Source organism: Muntiacus reevesi, chromosome 3 (genome assembly GCF_963930625.1).
Source record: "Muntiacus reevesi chromosome 3, mMunRee1.1, whole genome shotgun sequence".
Classification (NCBI taxonomy): Eukaryota; Metazoa; Chordata; class Mammalia; order Artiodactyla; family Cervidae; genus Muntiacus; species Muntiacus reevesi.
The window spans coordinates 5,098,072-5,115,585 of record NC_089251.1 but is presented as its reverse complement, the minus strand read 5'-3'; the positions used below and the strand labels follow the sequence as shown (position 1 = coordinate 5,115,585).

General features: G+C 49.5%; 1 protein-coding gene across 12 annotated transcripts in view; it reads left to right on the top strand.

Moving 5' to 3' along the window:
• PRRC2B (proline rich coiled-coil 2B) overlaps window positions 1–17,514 on the top strand; it is an 84,195-nt gene that overhangs the window by 13,886 nt on the left and 52,795 nt on the right. For 11 of the 12 annotated variants that reach the window (XM_065928221.1, XM_065928226.1, XM_065928224.1 and 8 more), the window contains 3 exons: window positions 13,479–13,648; window positions 14,666–14,843; window positions 16,815–16,917. In XM_065928221.1, the coding sequence (XP_065784293.1) occupies window positions 13,534–13,648; window positions 14,666–14,843; window positions 16,815–16,917 (396 nt within the window). In that variant the 5' untranslated portion in view covers window positions 13,479–13,533. The remainder of the gene's footprint in view (window positions 1–13,478; window positions 13,649–14,665; window positions 14,844–16,814; window positions 16,918–17,514) is intronic. The other variant, XM_065928216.1, reaches the window with a different exon arrangement.

Genomic DNA, 17,514 nt, shown 5'->3' with positions numbered 1-17,514 from the left:
TATAAATATAGGTTAATGACAGTTATATTTTCATTGTGGAGTGTACTTCCTACCCATGTAAAAATTACTCTTTTCATTCTGCTTTTGTGTCTGGCTTCTTTCATCAGTGTCGTTACATATATTTGTGAGTTTCACCCGTGTAGTTGTGTGTGAGTTTATTCCTTCTCTTTTATCTTTTTTCCAGTTTTATTGAGATATAGTTGACAAGGTGTACAGGGTAGTGACTTGACCTTCATACACTGAAATGATTACCACGGTAAGTTTAGCGAATGTCATCTCATACAGATAACAAAATTAAAGAAGTAGAAGAAACTTTTTTTCCTACCGATGAGAACGCCTAGGATTTGCTAACAGATTTTCATATATAACATACAGTAGTGTTAATTATGTTTATGTATTGTACATTGCATCCCTGGTATTTACTTATCTTGTGACTGGAAATTTGTACCTTTTGACCACCTTCATCCTTTCCCTCTCCACTCCCCTCTGGTAGGCACATATCTACTCTCTTTTTCTGTGAGTGAGTTATAGTTACTTAGTTACTTAATTTCTGGTACTTTGTTTAATTGACCCATAGCACTATATTGGTTCTTGGTACACAGCATAGTGATTCAGTATTTTTTCCACTTCAAAACGATCACCAAGGTAAGCCTAGCTACCATGTGTCTGTTCCTTCTCATTGTTAGATAGTATTCTGTTATGTGAATGTAGTGGCTTCCCTAGGGGCTCAGATAGTAAAGTGTCTGCCTGTAATGCGCGAGACCCGGGTTCAATCCCTGGCTCGGGAAGATCCCTTGGAGAAGGAAATGGCAACCCATTCCAGTACTCTGGCCTGGAAAATCCCATGGATGGAGGAGCCTGGTAGGCTACAGTCCATGGGGTCGCAAAGAGTTGGTCGCGACTGATCGACTTCACTTTCACTTTCATGTGAATATAGTATTTGTTGATTTTAGTAGTTTTTTAGCTTGTTTCCATTTTGAGCTATTCTGAATACTGCTGGCTGCCATTAACACTCTTGACACATGTTTCATGCGTGTGAATATGTGCTTTCTTGGGTTCATACCTAAGAGTGGAACTGCCAGGTCCCAGGGGAGATGCTAGCTGGGCTTGGGTGGACGGCTGCCTGTTTTCAGAGATGCTAGCAGTTGGCATGCCCACCGCGGGGCAGGAGCAGTGTCCTCTCTCCACATTGGTCTCCGGATTCCGTGTCATTCCAATTCCAGATTGATTTCTAAAATTTATATGGAAGTCAAAGGCCAAGGATAATCAAAGCATCCTCGAAGAACACAGCTGTTGTACTGAAGAACACAGTACTAGATGTGAGGACTTGGTAAGAACTACAGTAAGTAAGGCATCGCAGTGTTAGCAGAAGGATAGACAAATAGATGGCTAGAATAGAACTGATCTTGAAACAGACTGTGCATTAATAGTTGCTTAATTTGTGACAAAGGTGCCACATGACAAATGGGAAAGGTGGCCTTTTCAAAAGTACTGGGAGGAGACTTCCTCAGTGGCCCAGGGGTTAAGGCTCAGCCTTCTAATGCAGGGGGCATGGGTTCAATCCCTGGTTGGGAAACTAAGGTTCCACATGCCATGGATGTGGCCAAAATTTTTTTAAGAACATTATCTTAAATAAAAAGTACTGGGAAAGTTGGATTCTCTGTATGGGGGTGGGGGGAGAATTTTTCTACCCAAAATCATATCCACGATCAGTTTTAGGTAGATGACAGAGCTAAACATAAAAGAGAAAACAGCTTCTAGAATAAAACAGAAGAATTAGCTTTATGATCTTGGAGAAGACAAAAATTCTCTGAATAGGATATAGAGAGCACTACCAAAATAGGAAAGATTTATAAATTGAAGTGTACTTTAAACTTCCTATCTTCTGGAGCATTTGATTACAAATGCTCCAGTAAAATGCAACACATACTGTTTTGTAATTGCCCAGATGCCTTAGAAGATCTGTCAGTTCCGTCTGCCCTGGGGACCCCTGCCCTGCTCTCGGCAGGGCCGGTCCGCTCTTGCTGCAGTGCAGCTGCCATCTTGGGCCTTGGGTGGTGGTCCCTCTGGGTCTTGTCCCTCTGTGCTGGATCCCTTGTTTCTTGCATCCTGTGTGTATCATCGGTTGGGGAATGTGAGCTTTAAGTAACAGCAACTGTCTTAAGCTGTCTTAAACAATAAGGACATTTATTGGCTCAAGTAAGTAGAACTCCAGAGGTGGGCAGGTTCTGGGTGTTGGTCCTGTGTGGGGTGTCCCTAAGGAACCAGGTGGGTCACTGGCAAGGGGGCTGAGTTTTTCCCTTAGATCAGGCATGCCCCTCACCCAACTGGGTATGGGCCAGCCTCTCAGGCCTCTTCTCTGCCTGGGGGAGGACTAGGTCACTTCCTCTAGAAAAGAAGAAGGGAGAACTGGCTTCCAGGCAGGAATGGCTACTGCATTTATTTGCCTCTTGTTCACTAGAGCATCTTTCCCTGCAACTTTGTAAGAATGTAAATGTTTTGTGGCCTTGTGTGAGTTGACAACCTCCTTCCATCTCCATACTTGGCTCGGTCAGCTGGATAGGAGGGTTAATGATGCTCTTCAAAGTCAAGTCACTGGCTCATGAGGACTCACTGCCATTCCCATTGTTCCTCCCTGGGACCTTTTTTCGCGGGTGATGGTTGGCTTTTGGCAGCTTTGGGGTTCTTGTCTTTATCCCTAATGTACTGAAATTTCCCGTTGTACCTTGTGTTCTTTTTACATCCACTTCTCTGAGCACTTGGCAGGTCCTTGCAGTCTTGTATACTTCAGCTCTGGGAATTTCTTGTGTAATTGTTATTTGATAATTTCCCTCCTCTTGTGTTTCTGGAAATCTTAGTTAAATTTGGACCCTTGGATTAATCTAATTTGGGGTAGGAGCAGAGACTAGTATTCATCTATCCCCTTGTTAATTTTTCTGGGAGATCCTTTGTCTTGCATTTCTTCTACTGATGTGAATGTTAAAAATTTGTAAGAATAGTTTGGATTTATAGAAAAGTTGGAGGTTCTGTATATTCTGCATCCAGTTCTCTTAAAAAGATCTTCCATTATTATGTCCTGGCTACTTAACCAGTATTTATACATTGAAGTCTGTTTTATTCACATTTTCTTGATTTTTGCCTAATATCCTTTTTCTGTTCTAGGATACAATGTTTAGTTGTCACGTTTAGATTCTTTTAGATTGTGACAATTAACAGATTTTCCTTGTCTCCAGTGACCTTGAGAGTTTTGAGGAGATATTTTGTAGAATGCTCCTAGTTGTGATTTGTCTGGTACTTTTCTCATGATTAACCTGACATTATGGGGTTTTGACTGTCCTGTCTTTAATTTTTCCTCAGGCTTTTCCCTGTTTTCTGATTGCCCCTTAAGAGAAAGAAAATCCTGTTTTTTTTTTTGTTTTTTTTTTTCAGCATCTTCTCAATTTCCTCAGGACATTAATTAAAAAAAAAACACTGGTTTCTGGGGCATTGTTTGTTTCCTCCAGGTTCTTTTGTTTGTCTGTTTATTTGGTTTCTGTCTTTTAGTTGAGATCTCAGGTGAACACAGATGATTGGAAAACCTGGTGGGTGGGTCAGAGGGAGCTCTTGGGGGTGGGGTGGGTGAGTGAGAAGCCATCCTTTTATTCTTGAGCCCCCAAGAGCCTGCATTTTTGAGAGAAGACCCTTTCTTTGCCAGGAGTGTGGAGACCTCGAGGGAGACAGTCTTGTTTGTCTCCCTCTCTCCTGTGAGGCCAACAGCAGAGAGAGTCTTAGGCCCTCAGGGTCTGCTCCTCAGGTTTTCACTTAGCTTCTGTTTTTAGCTCCTTTCTTCACTCCCACCACCCCTTTTGACCCTGGTGTTCTGAAGTCTAGACTTCTCTTAATTTATCCAGAGGGGAGGGGAAGAGGGAGCTGACGTGGGAAGCTGGCTGTTGTACCTACTTTCTGCAAGTGCTCCCAGCTCTAACATCCTCCCCGCCCCTGCCCTGCAATCTTACAGGGCACCCACTGTTCCTAGGACTTCCTGAGCTCTCTGGAGTCCTCAGTTTCTAGGATTCTTTAATCTCCTAAGTTTGTTACTACTCATGTCTGTTCTTTGCTAAAGTTGTCCCTGTCTTTTGGCTTCTCTTTGTTTTTGTTTTAGACGGTTTTGGAAGGATGAGCCATAAATGCCTGTGGTCCTTCTGCCATGTTTAGCCAGAACACCCCTGCTTTTTAAAGAATTTCTGTGAATCAAGTGATATTGAATGAAGGGTCATTTCTGGGATGTGTGTGCACATGTAGATAGGTATACAGTCATGTTTACGTATGTATGTGTAATTGTGTGTGTGTGTGTATCAGTGACAACACTCAGCTGCTTTTTTCCACATGATCAGTGGTGGTTGTCTCTTAGCATCAGGACATCTAGAGCTGCTGTTTGCAGTTGTGGCTGCAGAGGTTTGCAAGGCCCTGAAGAAAGGGTGGGTTGGGATGTCTGGCCATTTGGCACCTGGTCCTTACAGAACCGTCTCTGCTCTCTTGAGAAGGGAGGGAGGCTGAAGGTTCAGTGGGGGTGGGTTAGGGGAGTGACCACGCCTGTTGGTGGATTCCTGCTCTGCCACGGAGGTCTCCATTGCACCTTGGGACCACTATCTCTAGTCTCTGCAACAGCCTTCCAAGTAGATCTTCTGCCCCCATGGCGGGGTTTGGGCTCACAGGCTCCTTCTGTCCTGGCGATCTGTGTGGAGAGAGCTGCTGCCTGCTGGAGGGAATTGGTCCTCGTGGGGAGGGCTTGCCCCCAGAGCCCGTGCGGCAGCAGTGGCTGCTCCCTGGTGATAGAGCCAGTCTCTCTCTCTCTGTCTACTGTCCTGTTTTCAGCAGTGGATCTGTGAGGTCCTGGGGTTTGGGAAGGTTGGAAGGCGTCCTGTCTCCTGTGCTAAAGAAAAGCACTTCCTGCCAGTTAGTCCTCCAGCTTGCTTCCAGTGCCCAGACTCCAGCTGCTGTGGGTGACGTCATTCCTACAGGAAGGGCTTTGGGTGTAAACACAGTCGTGCTGGCTGCATGGGGCGGGGAGAGTGACTGGCACGGCTGGCTGGAACAGCGGCCTCCAGTGCTTGTGCTCAGCTTGTCTGCAATATTCTCTTAAGCTTTCCTTAAAATCGTTTTCATAATTTTTTAAAACAAAGATCTGTTTAGGATTTAGATAGTAGTTTTTGACTTCCATTGCTGAACTCTTGAAATAAGAAACAAACCACAACAGAACAAGTAGCAGGAGGCAGATAATTAGTGTTGCAGCCCAGCGGCCCCTGTATTCCAGTGACTTGTTCTGGTAAAGAGGTCCAGCAGTGTGACTGGGAGCTGGTTGACGGGTGATCATTTTTCATTTTTTTTTTAAGCTTTATGGTTTTTCTGTATCAAGCATATAATCCTTGTTGCTAAAACATATTAGGGGTAAATGAATGAGTAGGACCAGGGCTGTCCACCTCAAGTCTATCCTCACCTCAGCGTGTGGTTGCCTTGAATACCTCCTGCTAACTGCCCTTACGTGGGATGCCTTGAAACCGGGGCAGTTCAGTGCTGTTCAGAATGTGGTCACAGTGGAGTGTTGATCTCGAGGGTTTTCTGAGCATTAAAGCACATTTCTGTCTCCTAAGAATTAATAAAAGGTGTCCACAGGCAGATCCTGAACCCTCGTGAATTTTTGGTTTTGGTTTGAAGGTCTGGTCTCTGCCATCAGGGTCCTTAGGCTGTGAGACGGCAGAGAGGGGTCAGGTCCCTAGAGCCTGGGGGCAGGCAGAAAGCTGGAGATGTCACTGGCCACAGAGGAGTCGGAAGATTGAGTAGTGTTGCAAGGCCAATGGTGGTGCTGAGCCCGGTACCGACCTGCGGGAGAGCCCTGGGTCGCGGGTGTTGTGTTCTTCATTCATTTATTCCTGATGCCAGGCCTGTGAGGTGCATAGCAGAGTGTTCATCTCAGTAAATCCACAGGGAAACCGGCCAGCGTGGAGGTAACATGCCGACCCGAGTTTGGAGAGAGGAGAGCAGCGGGGGTGGGGTGGGGACAAGAGTGGCGGGGGTGTGGGGTCGCCTGTTGGCCCTGGATTTGACCCTCCAGTGAGCATCAGGATGAAGTTGAAAATGTCTGACCGGTGCCCGTGACCTGGTTTGGTTCTGGTGGGGGTAGTGGTTAGGGCTGGACGGGGTTCCGGGAAGCGGGGTCGAAGCTTGCAGACCCCAAAGTGTGCCGGAGGAGTGGGGGCGGGGAAGGGCTCTAGTCCCTGCAGCACGGGCCTTCGCCCTTACTGCCCTTATTTTTAACTGCTGTAGCTTCCCGAGTGTGCTGTCTCCTGGGCTGTGGCCCTCTCCGCACCCCTCTGCTCGCATCCTTCCCAGCCCTTTGTTGTTCCCTCAGGCCTTTGTTTTCCTTCGGCTTGTTCTCCTTCGCTGTGGAGGTTTGTGCTGTGTTCTGCAGTCATGCCTCATGCCTGTGCTGCAGAAACCTCATCTGCCCAGTCATTCTACTGGGCCCAAGGTGCAGCTTTGCAGGTGGGCCAGCTTCTGCCTGTTAGGGCCTGGAGAGATGTGGCGGAGCGGGGTGGCTGGGGGGCTGCTTCTGGCAGGCCAACCTGATTTTCTGACTGGGGCCCTGCACGGAGCCACTGAAGGCTGGAGGTGTGGAGTTTGTGGTGCTATCGCTGGGTGAGACAGCAGAAGCTCCCCTGCAAACCCAGGTGGGGTTCCCCACTCCCCACCCCATCCTGGGGCATGTGTGAACCCCTTTTTGTTGAGTCCATTTTCATATCTACTTCTCCATTTAGACTAGGGGTCAGTTGGCTGCAGCCCCCAACTCCGGCCCCCTTCCTGTTTTGGTAAATGGAGTTTTGCTGGAACCCAGCTCTGCTGCTTTCTGTTGTCTGTTGCAGCAGTGCAGGGCAGGGTGGTTGACATGTGATGGAGATGCTCAGTCTGGCCCTCCACGGAAGGCACTGTGGAGCCTGCTCTGGAGGGCGGGCTGGGGTCTTTGTTGCCTCCATATGCTCAGCGCTGAGTAACCCCTCGTCAGCTACAGAGTGGGCAGCACACATCTGAGAATTTGAACTCGGTGGTCGGCACCTCCCCCTGTGTTAACGTTCTTTTTCCGCAGACACTGACATGTTGGAGAAGGATGGGATTATTTACTCATCTCATCCCGGATTGTGTGGTGGTGGTTCTTTATGTTCTGACTGAGACTGGACAGGCATACTGTCTGGTGACCATGTCCTTTCCAGACCTGCTTGTCTCCTGACCTGTTTATCCAGCCCCGCTCTCTGCTTCCATTCCCGAACGGTTCATGCTTTTTGGTGTGTTCTGTGTGGCAGTGGGCTCTTTCCTTCCTTTCTCCTCACCCCAGGTTGGGGGCTCCTGCTTGTGCCTTGTGTCTGTGGCACTTAGGCTGAAGGCACTGTTTTTGTGGCTCGTGGGACTTCCCCAGCGACCCCTCCGCTCTGAGCTTGCAGTGGGCCCTTCAGTGTCGGTGACTGAAGGACAGAGCCACGTGGTCCTGGCTGCAGGTGTCCTCAGGATTGAGGACTGCTCAGGAAGGCAGGTGATTTGCCCAAATGTTGCCAGACTCAGGGAGACCTGTGAAAAGCCTGGGTTTGCCCCAGTGCAAACCTGGCTGTTGTTGGTTAGCAGCATTGGCGTGTAGAAGATGTTTTGTTTTTAGGCACCTTGTCCAGTCCCGTCATCTGCAGTTGCCCAGGAGGTACCCTTTGAGCCAGGGGTGACACGTGTCTGAGCCAGTGCACTTGCTGTCCCCCAGGCCGAGCCCCAGCAGCCTGGAGTCAGGGTCCCTGGGCGTGGAGTCTGCAGCCAGGTGTCCCCGCCCGGGCTCCAGGCCTGCTGTAGCACTCAGTGGCCTGTGACCCTGGACGGTTTACTCCTCTGTCCTGACCATAAAGTAGTGTCCTCTGTAAAGCAGGCTGATGACCGTAGTGTCTTCTGAGCATGGAGGCCAGTGAGTGGCGGTGGGTGCCCGGGGTGTCCCCGGCTGGGCGGGCGTCTGCTGCTGGCTGGTACCCAAGTGGAAGTGAAATGAATCCTGTTACTCGGAAATGGCTTTTTATAAGCTGGAAGCTGAGAGGTCCTCCCTCTGGTGGACGAGAGCAGGCGTCTTCTGGTGACCTGACTGGGACTACTGTCTGGAGGGGCGGGGCCTGGACTAAGTTGCCTTTGTTGGCGAATCTTTCTGGTTCCTTTGTTCTTATAGAGCCTGGCCTCTTGGCACTTTTAGGAAAGTTGCCAAAATAGGCAGATCTGGATTTAAGATGTCCTTTTCTTCATTCCCCTAAAGTTGTCTTCACACAGATTTTGGGTGCTTTTTGCTTCTTTCTTTCTAGGTGAGAATGCCCAGGGAGCCAGACCAGGCCTTGAGGGGTGGGGCAGGCCTGGGTGGTGGGGAGGGCTTCCAGCAGGAGGGCAGGATGGGGCTCCCTTGTCCTGTAGTTGCTGTAGATGGAGTACCGAGGATCCAAATTAGACCTTGTATAGGAAAAAAACCCAACACCCCAGAAAAGAATTCTGCTGCCTACAAAAGGGAGCACATGCAGAGCAAGAGCCCTGCCTGGGCTCCAGGCTTGCTCTGTGCTGCCCACAGAGCCTGGAGTCGCCACTGGTTCGTCCCCAACGAGCCAGCCTGAACGGACATGCCCCTGACCCACCAGAAGCGTGTTCCCTCGCCTCCCAGCCTCACGAGCCACACCCATGTTTGCCTGCTCGTCTTCGCCATCTGACAGGCTAGTTGAGCCCTTGTGTAATCTTTGCGTGTGTATCGACAGACCAGAAACTCAGTAGGTATTCATAAGCTGGGTAAAGCCATACTAACAGTATTCTGGGCCTGATGTTTGTAAAAACCCAGGAGTAGGCAGCACAGCCAGATACGCAGGTGGGTCAGAGCTGGGCCCTAGACGTGACCCCGATTCTTGGAGGAGATGGATACCTCCGTGCTGGTGGGGAAACCAGAATGATTTTATTTGTTATTTGGTGTTTGTTCAGTGAAGTCTGGCTTAAAAGAACCGTTGCATGCCCCAAGGCTGGTGTCTGTAACCTTACTTTGTAAAGGGCCTGGTAAATACCAGTAGTTGTTGCTCTGTGGGCCCTATGCGGCCTCTTGCAGTTTCCCCAGGCTGGCTATATGTAACTGGCCCGCCCTGCTGGAAGGGAGAATTGGGCCTGAAGGAAGTCCATCTGTGCACTCTTAGGTGGAGCCTCATGATGAACAAGTGTAAGGCCCCCTCCCCCACAGGGGCTGTTTCCATAGCGATGGTGACTCAGTCGCATTGCCTGTTAGCACCCCAAATTTCTGTAGGAATGCAGAATCCAGTCCCGGTGTGTGGTGAGATGCTGCTTTGATAACAAACCATGTAATTCCATGGCTGTGGGTTATTAACCTTGGGTATGTTTGATTTTAGAGCCCGTTGGCATGTGTGAAATCTGGCTGCGGTCCCTCAGTCTGTGTGGGGAAACTGAGGCCCAGAACGGCCCGTAGTGTTCTTAAGTGGACACCTTGGTTAGAAAGTAGGAAAAGGCCTTCCAAAAAGGACGCCTGTGGGTTCAGAGCGGGTGTTAGTCCAGCGCGTCCCTGCCTTGGCTGCACAGAGGGGCTCTTGTCAAAAGGAGTAGAAAGCATATTCCCTAAACGTAGTAGTGCTCAGTTAGCATTTGCTGAGGGGTTGAGTTTATTTAGAGGACGTAATTCAAGCAACAGTTGTTGACTGATTAACATTTCTTAGCTCCCACTGGCTCAGATTTTTTCCTTATTTTTTTCCAGGATCCCAAGAGTGGGGGTGCGGTCAGGTCTGGTTCCCTAGTGCTTTTGGGGGTGAGTGTGGGGACTGGTTAGTTCTGAGTGGCGTGGTGTTACCAGGCGACCCACTGAGCGCTCAGTGTCCACTCTGACCGGTGTGCACTCTGACCTCTGCCCCTGGGCCCAGACAGTGCAGAATCAGGGAGATCTTTTTGTATCAGTGAACTGGTGGAAATTTGGACTAACGAATACTTCTTAAGATTCACTTTTTGCTGAGGTAACCCTGGTTTATCACATTGTGTGTTTCATCTGTACGACTTTGTGTTTCTGTTTCTTGTGCCCCAGAGCGTGCTGACCACAAAAAATTGAGTTTCCATCCCTCATCATACAGATGTTCCTCTTTGCCATTTTTTCCTCTCCTTGTCCCTCCCTTTCTGCTCACCACTGTTCTCTGTATCTATGTGTTTTTGTTTACATTGGTTTCTTCATTTATTTTTTGTTTGTTGGTTTGATTTTTATATTCCACCTGTGAGTTGAAATCATACAATATTTCTCTTTCTATATCTGATGTATTTCACTTAGCATAATACCCTAAAGGTTCATCCTTGTTGTCACAAATGGCAAAGTTTTGTCTTTTTAAATGGCTGGGTAGTATTTCATTGTGTATATGTATCACAACTTCTTTATTCATTCATCCTTTTGGCTATTGTAAATAATGCTGTGATGAACATTGGGGTACATACATCTTTTCAAATTAGTATTTTCGTATTCTTTGCATCAATTCCCATAAGTGGTATTGTCAGATTATGTGATGGTTCAAGTCTTAATTTTTTTGATTGCCCAGAATGTCTGATGAATAATTTTTATTTCACTTGTCTTTGTTGGTTTGGTTTTTAATTCAGTAAGGAATAGTGTATCTGGATTTAAATGGATGATGCTGCATCTGTAGTCCTGCAAGTCTGGCTGGCGGCCTACACCCTTCTGCTCTTAGTCTCCTTCCAGCTTTAAAGAGCCTTATTCCAGCCTGTGCTCCTGTTAACCACCCAGACTCTGACCCTCCTGCCTCCCTCTGTAAGACCCTTGTGATTACATTAAGCCCACTCGGATAATCCAGGATAATCTGTCCATTTCAGGATCCTCAATTTAATCACACCTGCAAAGTCCCTGTTGCCTGGGAAGGTAACATACTCACGGGTTCTGGGAATTAGGGCATCCGCAAGTCTGTTACTCAGCAGGCCTCGGGAGTTTGTGGAGAGTGCTCAGAGTCCTTAGTGGAGTAGTCTCCTACTAATGAATAAGAAACTCCATCCCTCTGCCTGGGCCGCTCCTACTTTGTGTGGGTGGGGTGCACCTGCTTGGACCCCAGCTGGAGCTGTAGGGCCTCCTCAGGGGTGCCCATCTCTTTCCCATGTTCAGGTCTTTTCCTTTTAGATCTAGAGTCAGCAGATTTTGCCAACCACTTGTCCTGTTGCATATTCTTTGTTTTTTAAAAACAAGTGTGAAAATGGGGGGGAGGGAATAATCTTTACCTTGAGGACCTTACATAATAAGCCATTGACTGTGGCCTGACTAGTATTTTGCCAACCCATGGTTTGACTGAACCCTGCAGGCTGGGGCTGCCTATGGCTGTCACCCTGGGGACAGTTCTCAAGGGCTCTTGTTAATAGTGCGATGTGCGCGCACATGTGAGTGTATTGGGAGGGGTTCATGTTCCTACCCTAGTGAACTTTTCTATCGTTTCTCCTATCTGACAGAAACATCTGAAAATTAGATCCCATCTAGTCTTAATGGAGAATTTCAGGTGGTTTTCTGATTGAAAGCCTATGATTACTGGTCATTCTGACACTGGACAAGATCCAGTCTCTTTCCTGCAAGGCCTTGCAGCCCAGTGTTGGGAAGCAGCCTGGGGAGGTTACTACCAGTTCTGACCGTGGCAGAAACTCCCTGTGTGCAGCTTTGGGGGCGGGGATTTAAAGATAGAAGGTGTGTCTGTAGCCCCCTGGCCTGTGGGCAGGCATCGGGGAGGGAGCTGGTGTGGAGCGCTCTGATGGGTCATCTTGGTGAGCACTTGAGGTTATTGCTGCTCCTTCGCGGAGCCCGCTGGCCACTGCTGTGCTGTTGGCATCCTGGGGCCTAAGCGCTGCGCTGCATGGGGGCCTCTCCCTGGCCGGCTGTGGCTGCCTAAACCGGGATCTGAGTGAGGAAGGGAGTTAAGTACCCATCCTGGGTGGCTGTCCTGGTGGCTCGGTGGTAAAGAACCCACCGTCTGTTAATGCAGGGGATGCGGATTTCATCCCTGGGTTGGGAAGATCCTCTGGAGGAGAAAACGGCCACCCACTCCAGTATTCTTGCCTGGAGAATCCTATGGACAGAAGAGCCTGGCGGGCTACAGTTCATGGGGTCCTAAGAGTCAGACATGACTTAGTAACTAAACCATACCACACTGCACCTGGCTGGCTGAAAACCTGTTGGGAGGAGACAGGCACTTCTGTGGAGGAGGGTGACCACTGGGTAGGTGACCCCTGCACATCATATGGAACTCAGGACGCTCACCCCTGGGTGTCCATCAAGGTGCTGGAGTGTTTCCAGATACAAACTGCGTGCTTATCTGTTCCTGCGCCCGAGACAGTGACTGGCAGGGCTTGAGTATCGCACTGCATGTGACACGAATGAAAGGACTGATGCGCTGGGCGTGCTCCTCCGGCCGAGGTGGCTTCAGAATAGGGCGAAATGACCGACCTTCCTGGAGCAGCTACGCCAGGTGCCTGTTATGAGTCATGGATGTTTTCACTTCCATTTTGTCATTGAAAACATTTTATCAGTAGGCCTAAGTTGATGCTTTAGCTTTTTTCCCATACATTAATTCCAGTGGGAAGTAACAGTCACTCGTACAAGTTTTTGTTCTCCCACGATCAAATTTAGAACCTAAAGTCAAGGGTGAATGTAGAATGAAAGCACTGGAGCTGCTGGTCCTCATTGCCTGGCACGTGGCCTCACTGGGTGTTTAAATCGATGCATGCCAAAGCGAATGAGGAAGGTGCTTCTGGAGGAGCCGGCAGAAAGGTAGAAGGTGGCACTCGGGAGACACTGCTTCCTTGGCTGGCCTTTGAGGATTTTCTCCCAGTGGAGGGCAGACGTGGACAGTACTGCCCACGTGGGCTCCTCTCCCCAAGGGGGCCTGCTTTCTCTCCTGTCTGTGCCTCAGAGAGCCCTGCTCTTGGTGCCTGAACAGGTGTTCCCCTCTGGGTGCTGCTGCTTTGGTTTGGAAAGCGCCCATACCAGCTACTTCGGGTGATTTCCTGGCTGTGCACTTCCCTCTTTTGCTCATCCTGGGAATGGACAGCTTTCCATGAGGAAGGCGTTAGTTGTGACATTACACTGTTGTGCTACAAGGGGATGAGGCTTTGTTTTTCCACCTTGAGGAGCTGTCCTTGATTCAGAGGGTCTGATGTGTGAGGTTTACCTCTCATTGTGGCTGGTGAATGAGAGAGTGCAGCTGATTTTCAGGCAGGAAGAGTTCCTGTCATTGGAGGTGGGGTGGTGTCTACAAGATGCACTTTAAATGTGAGAAAGGCTGCCTGTGTGTGGGAAGGGCATCTTTCTAGGGACAGAGTCCGAAGCTTTCTTCACATCTTCAAGGAGATCCATGATCCCTAAGGATTCAGTTCACTGGATCAGAGATTCTGGAGGATTAACACTTTTTTTTTCCAATTCAAAGGCAGATCGGGAGCGGTGCCGAGAAAAATTTCCTTACTAGATGACATTTCATCGCAATGTCCGATCGTTTGGGGCAAATAACCAAGGGCAAGGATGGGAAAAGCAAGTATTCGACTCTCAGCCTGTTTGACAAGTATAAAGGAAAATCAGTAGATTCAATCAGATCCTCAGGTAAGAGCGGGTGGGAGCCCAGTACCCTATGCTTTCCCTTAGGCGAGACTTTCAGGTCTAGGACCAGGAAAACCTAGGGTCCCCTGTCTGGTCAGACAGATGTGGTCCACACAAGCCAGTGTTCTGGGCCCATGGGGTCACCCTCATAGTTCTTGGGGAGCCCATTATCCTCTACTTCTATGTGATATCCTATTTCAGACCCTGGACTATCCTGACTGCTGTAGCAGGATTATTTCCTCATCTGTCTTGTCTTATTGAAGCGCTGGCTATTTTGAGCCTGATGGGTAGAATGGAATTTAATTTGCGCTAGAGTTACCCTTTTTAGCTTTTGTGGTTCTGCTATTCCGGAACTTGGTGGGAAAATTTCCTGTTGATTCTGTCCACACCCCCTGAGAATCTTTTGAATGTCGGGGGCCCTGCTCAGGCTTGACTGAGTCCCCGCAGTCCTGCTGTCACCAGCCCAGAGCAGTCTCCCCTTGTAGAGGGCTGGTGATTGTGTGCGATGGAAGTTTTGGGGCCTGGCTTTCCACTGTGTCCTAAACTTAAACTCCCTGAGCCTATTGCCCACAAGTAACCGTAAGCTCCACAGTGGCTTCAGCAGCCTGTGTCTCTGAAGTCCTCGGTGAAGAGCTTGTAAAATGACTACAAGTGATGACCAAGCACTTTTGTGTGTTTTTGTTTTTTAAATATTTTCATTTATTTGTTTGGCTGCACTGGGTATTAGTTGCCACATGCAGGATCTTTAGTTGCGGAATGCGAGCTCTTAGTTGTAGCATGTGGGATCTAGTTCCCTGCCCAGAGATTGAACCCAGCCCCCTGCACTGGCACTGCAGAGTCTCAAGTCACTGGGCCACCAGGGAAGTTCCTTCTGTGTGTTTTCATGGCAGATCTGTCCCTTGTTTTCGTTTGGTTGCCGATGTCATCATCGCTCAGAGTTTAGGCGAGCAGCTGAGTGAACCCAGCGTCTCTGCTTCAGTGACTTCTGTGCAACATCTCTTTCCATCCCTCTCCTCGTAGTTATTCCTCGACATGGCTTACAAAGTCTCGGGAAAGTTGCCACGGCCCGGCGCATGCCACCGCCTGCAAACCTGCCAAGCCTGAAGTCTGAAAACAAAGGAAACGACCCCAACATCGTGATAGTACCCAAGGACGGAACAGGATGGGCAAACAAGCAGGACCAGCAAGACCCAAAGAGGTGAGACTGAGGGGTGGGTGGTAGGCGGGGCTGGAGGACGCCTCTCCCACCTCGACGCCTGCTGCTGAGTTGTTTCCCGCTTCCCAGCTCCTGGAGCCACAGAGGCAGGGCTTCTGTGAGCCACCTTGTCCCCAGTGATCCGCGTCCCTTGTGCCTTATTAAGAAAGCCCTCATCACTCCCGGAGGAGCTTAGGCAATGACTCGAGCCAGTTCCTGCATGAGCCACTGTGGGCAGAGCCGAGCGCTTGATTCTGGTTGGGGTCCCTGGGTGCTGGGCCCCAGGTGGAGGAGGAGCCTTCCGGGCTGTGGGGCTGCAGCGAGCCTCCCCGGGCCCAGGCGCTCCGGTCAGTGCGCAGCTGCGCTGAATCAGGGAGGGGCAGGAGGGCATCAGGGAGGGACAGGGCCGCACTGAGGCCGGCAGGCAGGACCTGGCTGCTGGGGTTTGCTTGTCAGGCAGTGGGAATGGAGCAGTCTGGCCTCGTCCACCTTTGTGCCATGTGTCCCTGAAGTCTGGCTGCGGATACCCCGGACCCAGAAAGTAAAGGTGACCCAGATCACGGCCTGCCAACAAGGGTCCTTTTCTCTAATTGAAAATAGCCCAAAGCTTCCTGTAGTTACTTCAGACAAGATGTAGAGAGTGAACAGATTATTCAGCCAGGTAATCGATCAGTAATAACCAAATATTGTAAAAATTTCCTAACAGTCTGTATAGGGATCGTCCCGATTCATGGTATAGTGCGACTCGTAGAATCAGACACTGCTGTGTGATTTCTAGCCAGGCCGTTTATTAGCCTTGTGGATACTGGGGAGCCATTTGACTTCTGACCATCAGTGTCCTCCTGTAAGGTACAAATAACCCCTGGCTCCAGGGCTGGCTCCAGGAGAGGGATGAGGGGACACGGGTCACATGCTTGGCACAGGGCCTGGTGGTTGGCAGATGTCAGTGTTACTGTCATCATTCCTGTCAATCATAGACACTGCAGCCTCTAATGAAACTGATGCTACACATTTCAGTGTAAGCAGTGAAATGCTTCTGCTACTGCTAGCTCTAGAGAGAGAGGACAAAACCTCACTCCTTGCTTTTATCCAGTCTTAATGCTCCGTCGGCACAGCATCAGGCAGCTTGAACGGGGCTGGTGTGCTGAAGCATGTTTGCCAGCGAGAGGTGAAGAGCGGTGGTAGCGGCAGCAGGTTGCCGGCGCTGCGTCTCTGCTGCCCTCTTCCTGGCCGTCAGGGAGGTGGCCGAGTTGGGGGGGGTGGGGGCACAACTGCTGGTACTCAGTGTTTGGAGTACACAGAAAAGTTTGTGTGGTTTTATCTGTCATGGAAGAGAATCTGGAGATTGGCACATTCTAGGCCATCCCCCCGTGTCATTAGAAGAAAGCAGTGGATCCTCGTGTGTTGTCATAGAAAGATGTCGGGTATTGAGTAAAACACAAGTTACTGAGGTGTGTGTGTGGTGTTAGCCTACTTGTGTTAAAAAGCACTATGCTAACGTGTGTAGAAAAATGTGTTAGTTTCTCTCTGGAGGATGAGATGGTGATACATTCTGCATTGTATGTATTTATTTTTACCTTGAGCATATATTTTTTTTTCATAAACCAATAGGTTAAAAAAAAAATCTCCTGTTTCAGAGTGGTCAGCCCCTGAGGAGCTGTGAACCCTTGGTCAGGAGTGAGAGGCGGGGGCCCTCCACCCACTGCTGTAGCCACCCTCATGGCAGATCCTCGTCTCTTTGTTGTTCTTAGCGGGCTTTCAGTCTTTGCAGGCAGAAGGCTCTGCAGGAAGGCAGAGGACTGGCCATTCTGTCAGGGGTCGGTGAGCAGACCTCACATGCTGTCCAGTTTCTCATTCTCTTGGCCAGCCTAGGAGTCTGTCGAGGGGGAGGTATTTTTAATCCGCCATCGGAATGTGGAGGGACCCTGAGGCCATGGCCTGTCTGATCCTCACGTGTGTCCTGCCTTTGTCCAGTTCCAGTGCGACGGCCTCTCAGCCGCCGGAGTCGCTGCCGCAGCCGGGTTTGCAGAAATCTGTCTCCAATTTGCAGAAGCCGACACAGTCGATCAGTCAGGAGGTAGGTGCTGGGGACCCTGTCGCCAAGAAGGGTGGCTCCATGTGACCTGCCCGTTCCAGAGACCAACCTGAAGAGTGACTTTCAAGAAAGACCCCAGATTCGGGATAGAATGTAGATGCCTAGTTGGATTCCTGTTGACTTAGCTCAAGGTGAGTCAGCTGGGCAGCTGCATGGTAGATCGGGCCCCCCAGTGTCTCCCCGGAAGCAGGAGCCATAAGGAGACAGCAAGCATTAGGCCACAGAAGGTTCAGCAGGCTGGTAAGTTTGGAAAACAAAACAATGCAGGCGCCTTCACTGGGTTTCTCAGCGTCAGACTTTCTGTCTGTGGCTTCAGTGTGCTGATGTGTCCTGGGCCTCCAGGGGAAGGACATTGTGGACAGCAGGCCCCGAATTTACTCGTCCTTGGAAATGTCTTTTAGCAGACTGTCTCTGGGGACTAGTGTTTCTCAGAACACGCTTTGTGGATTAATGAGCTATAATCCTTCATTTGTTGATGCATTTCAAACACTTCTTTAAACAGAAAGTCATGATTAATCAAGAGCTCGTATTGTACTTGGTCCGTCAGCGTCTGTGGGTTTCAGAGGCCAGCAGCTGGTA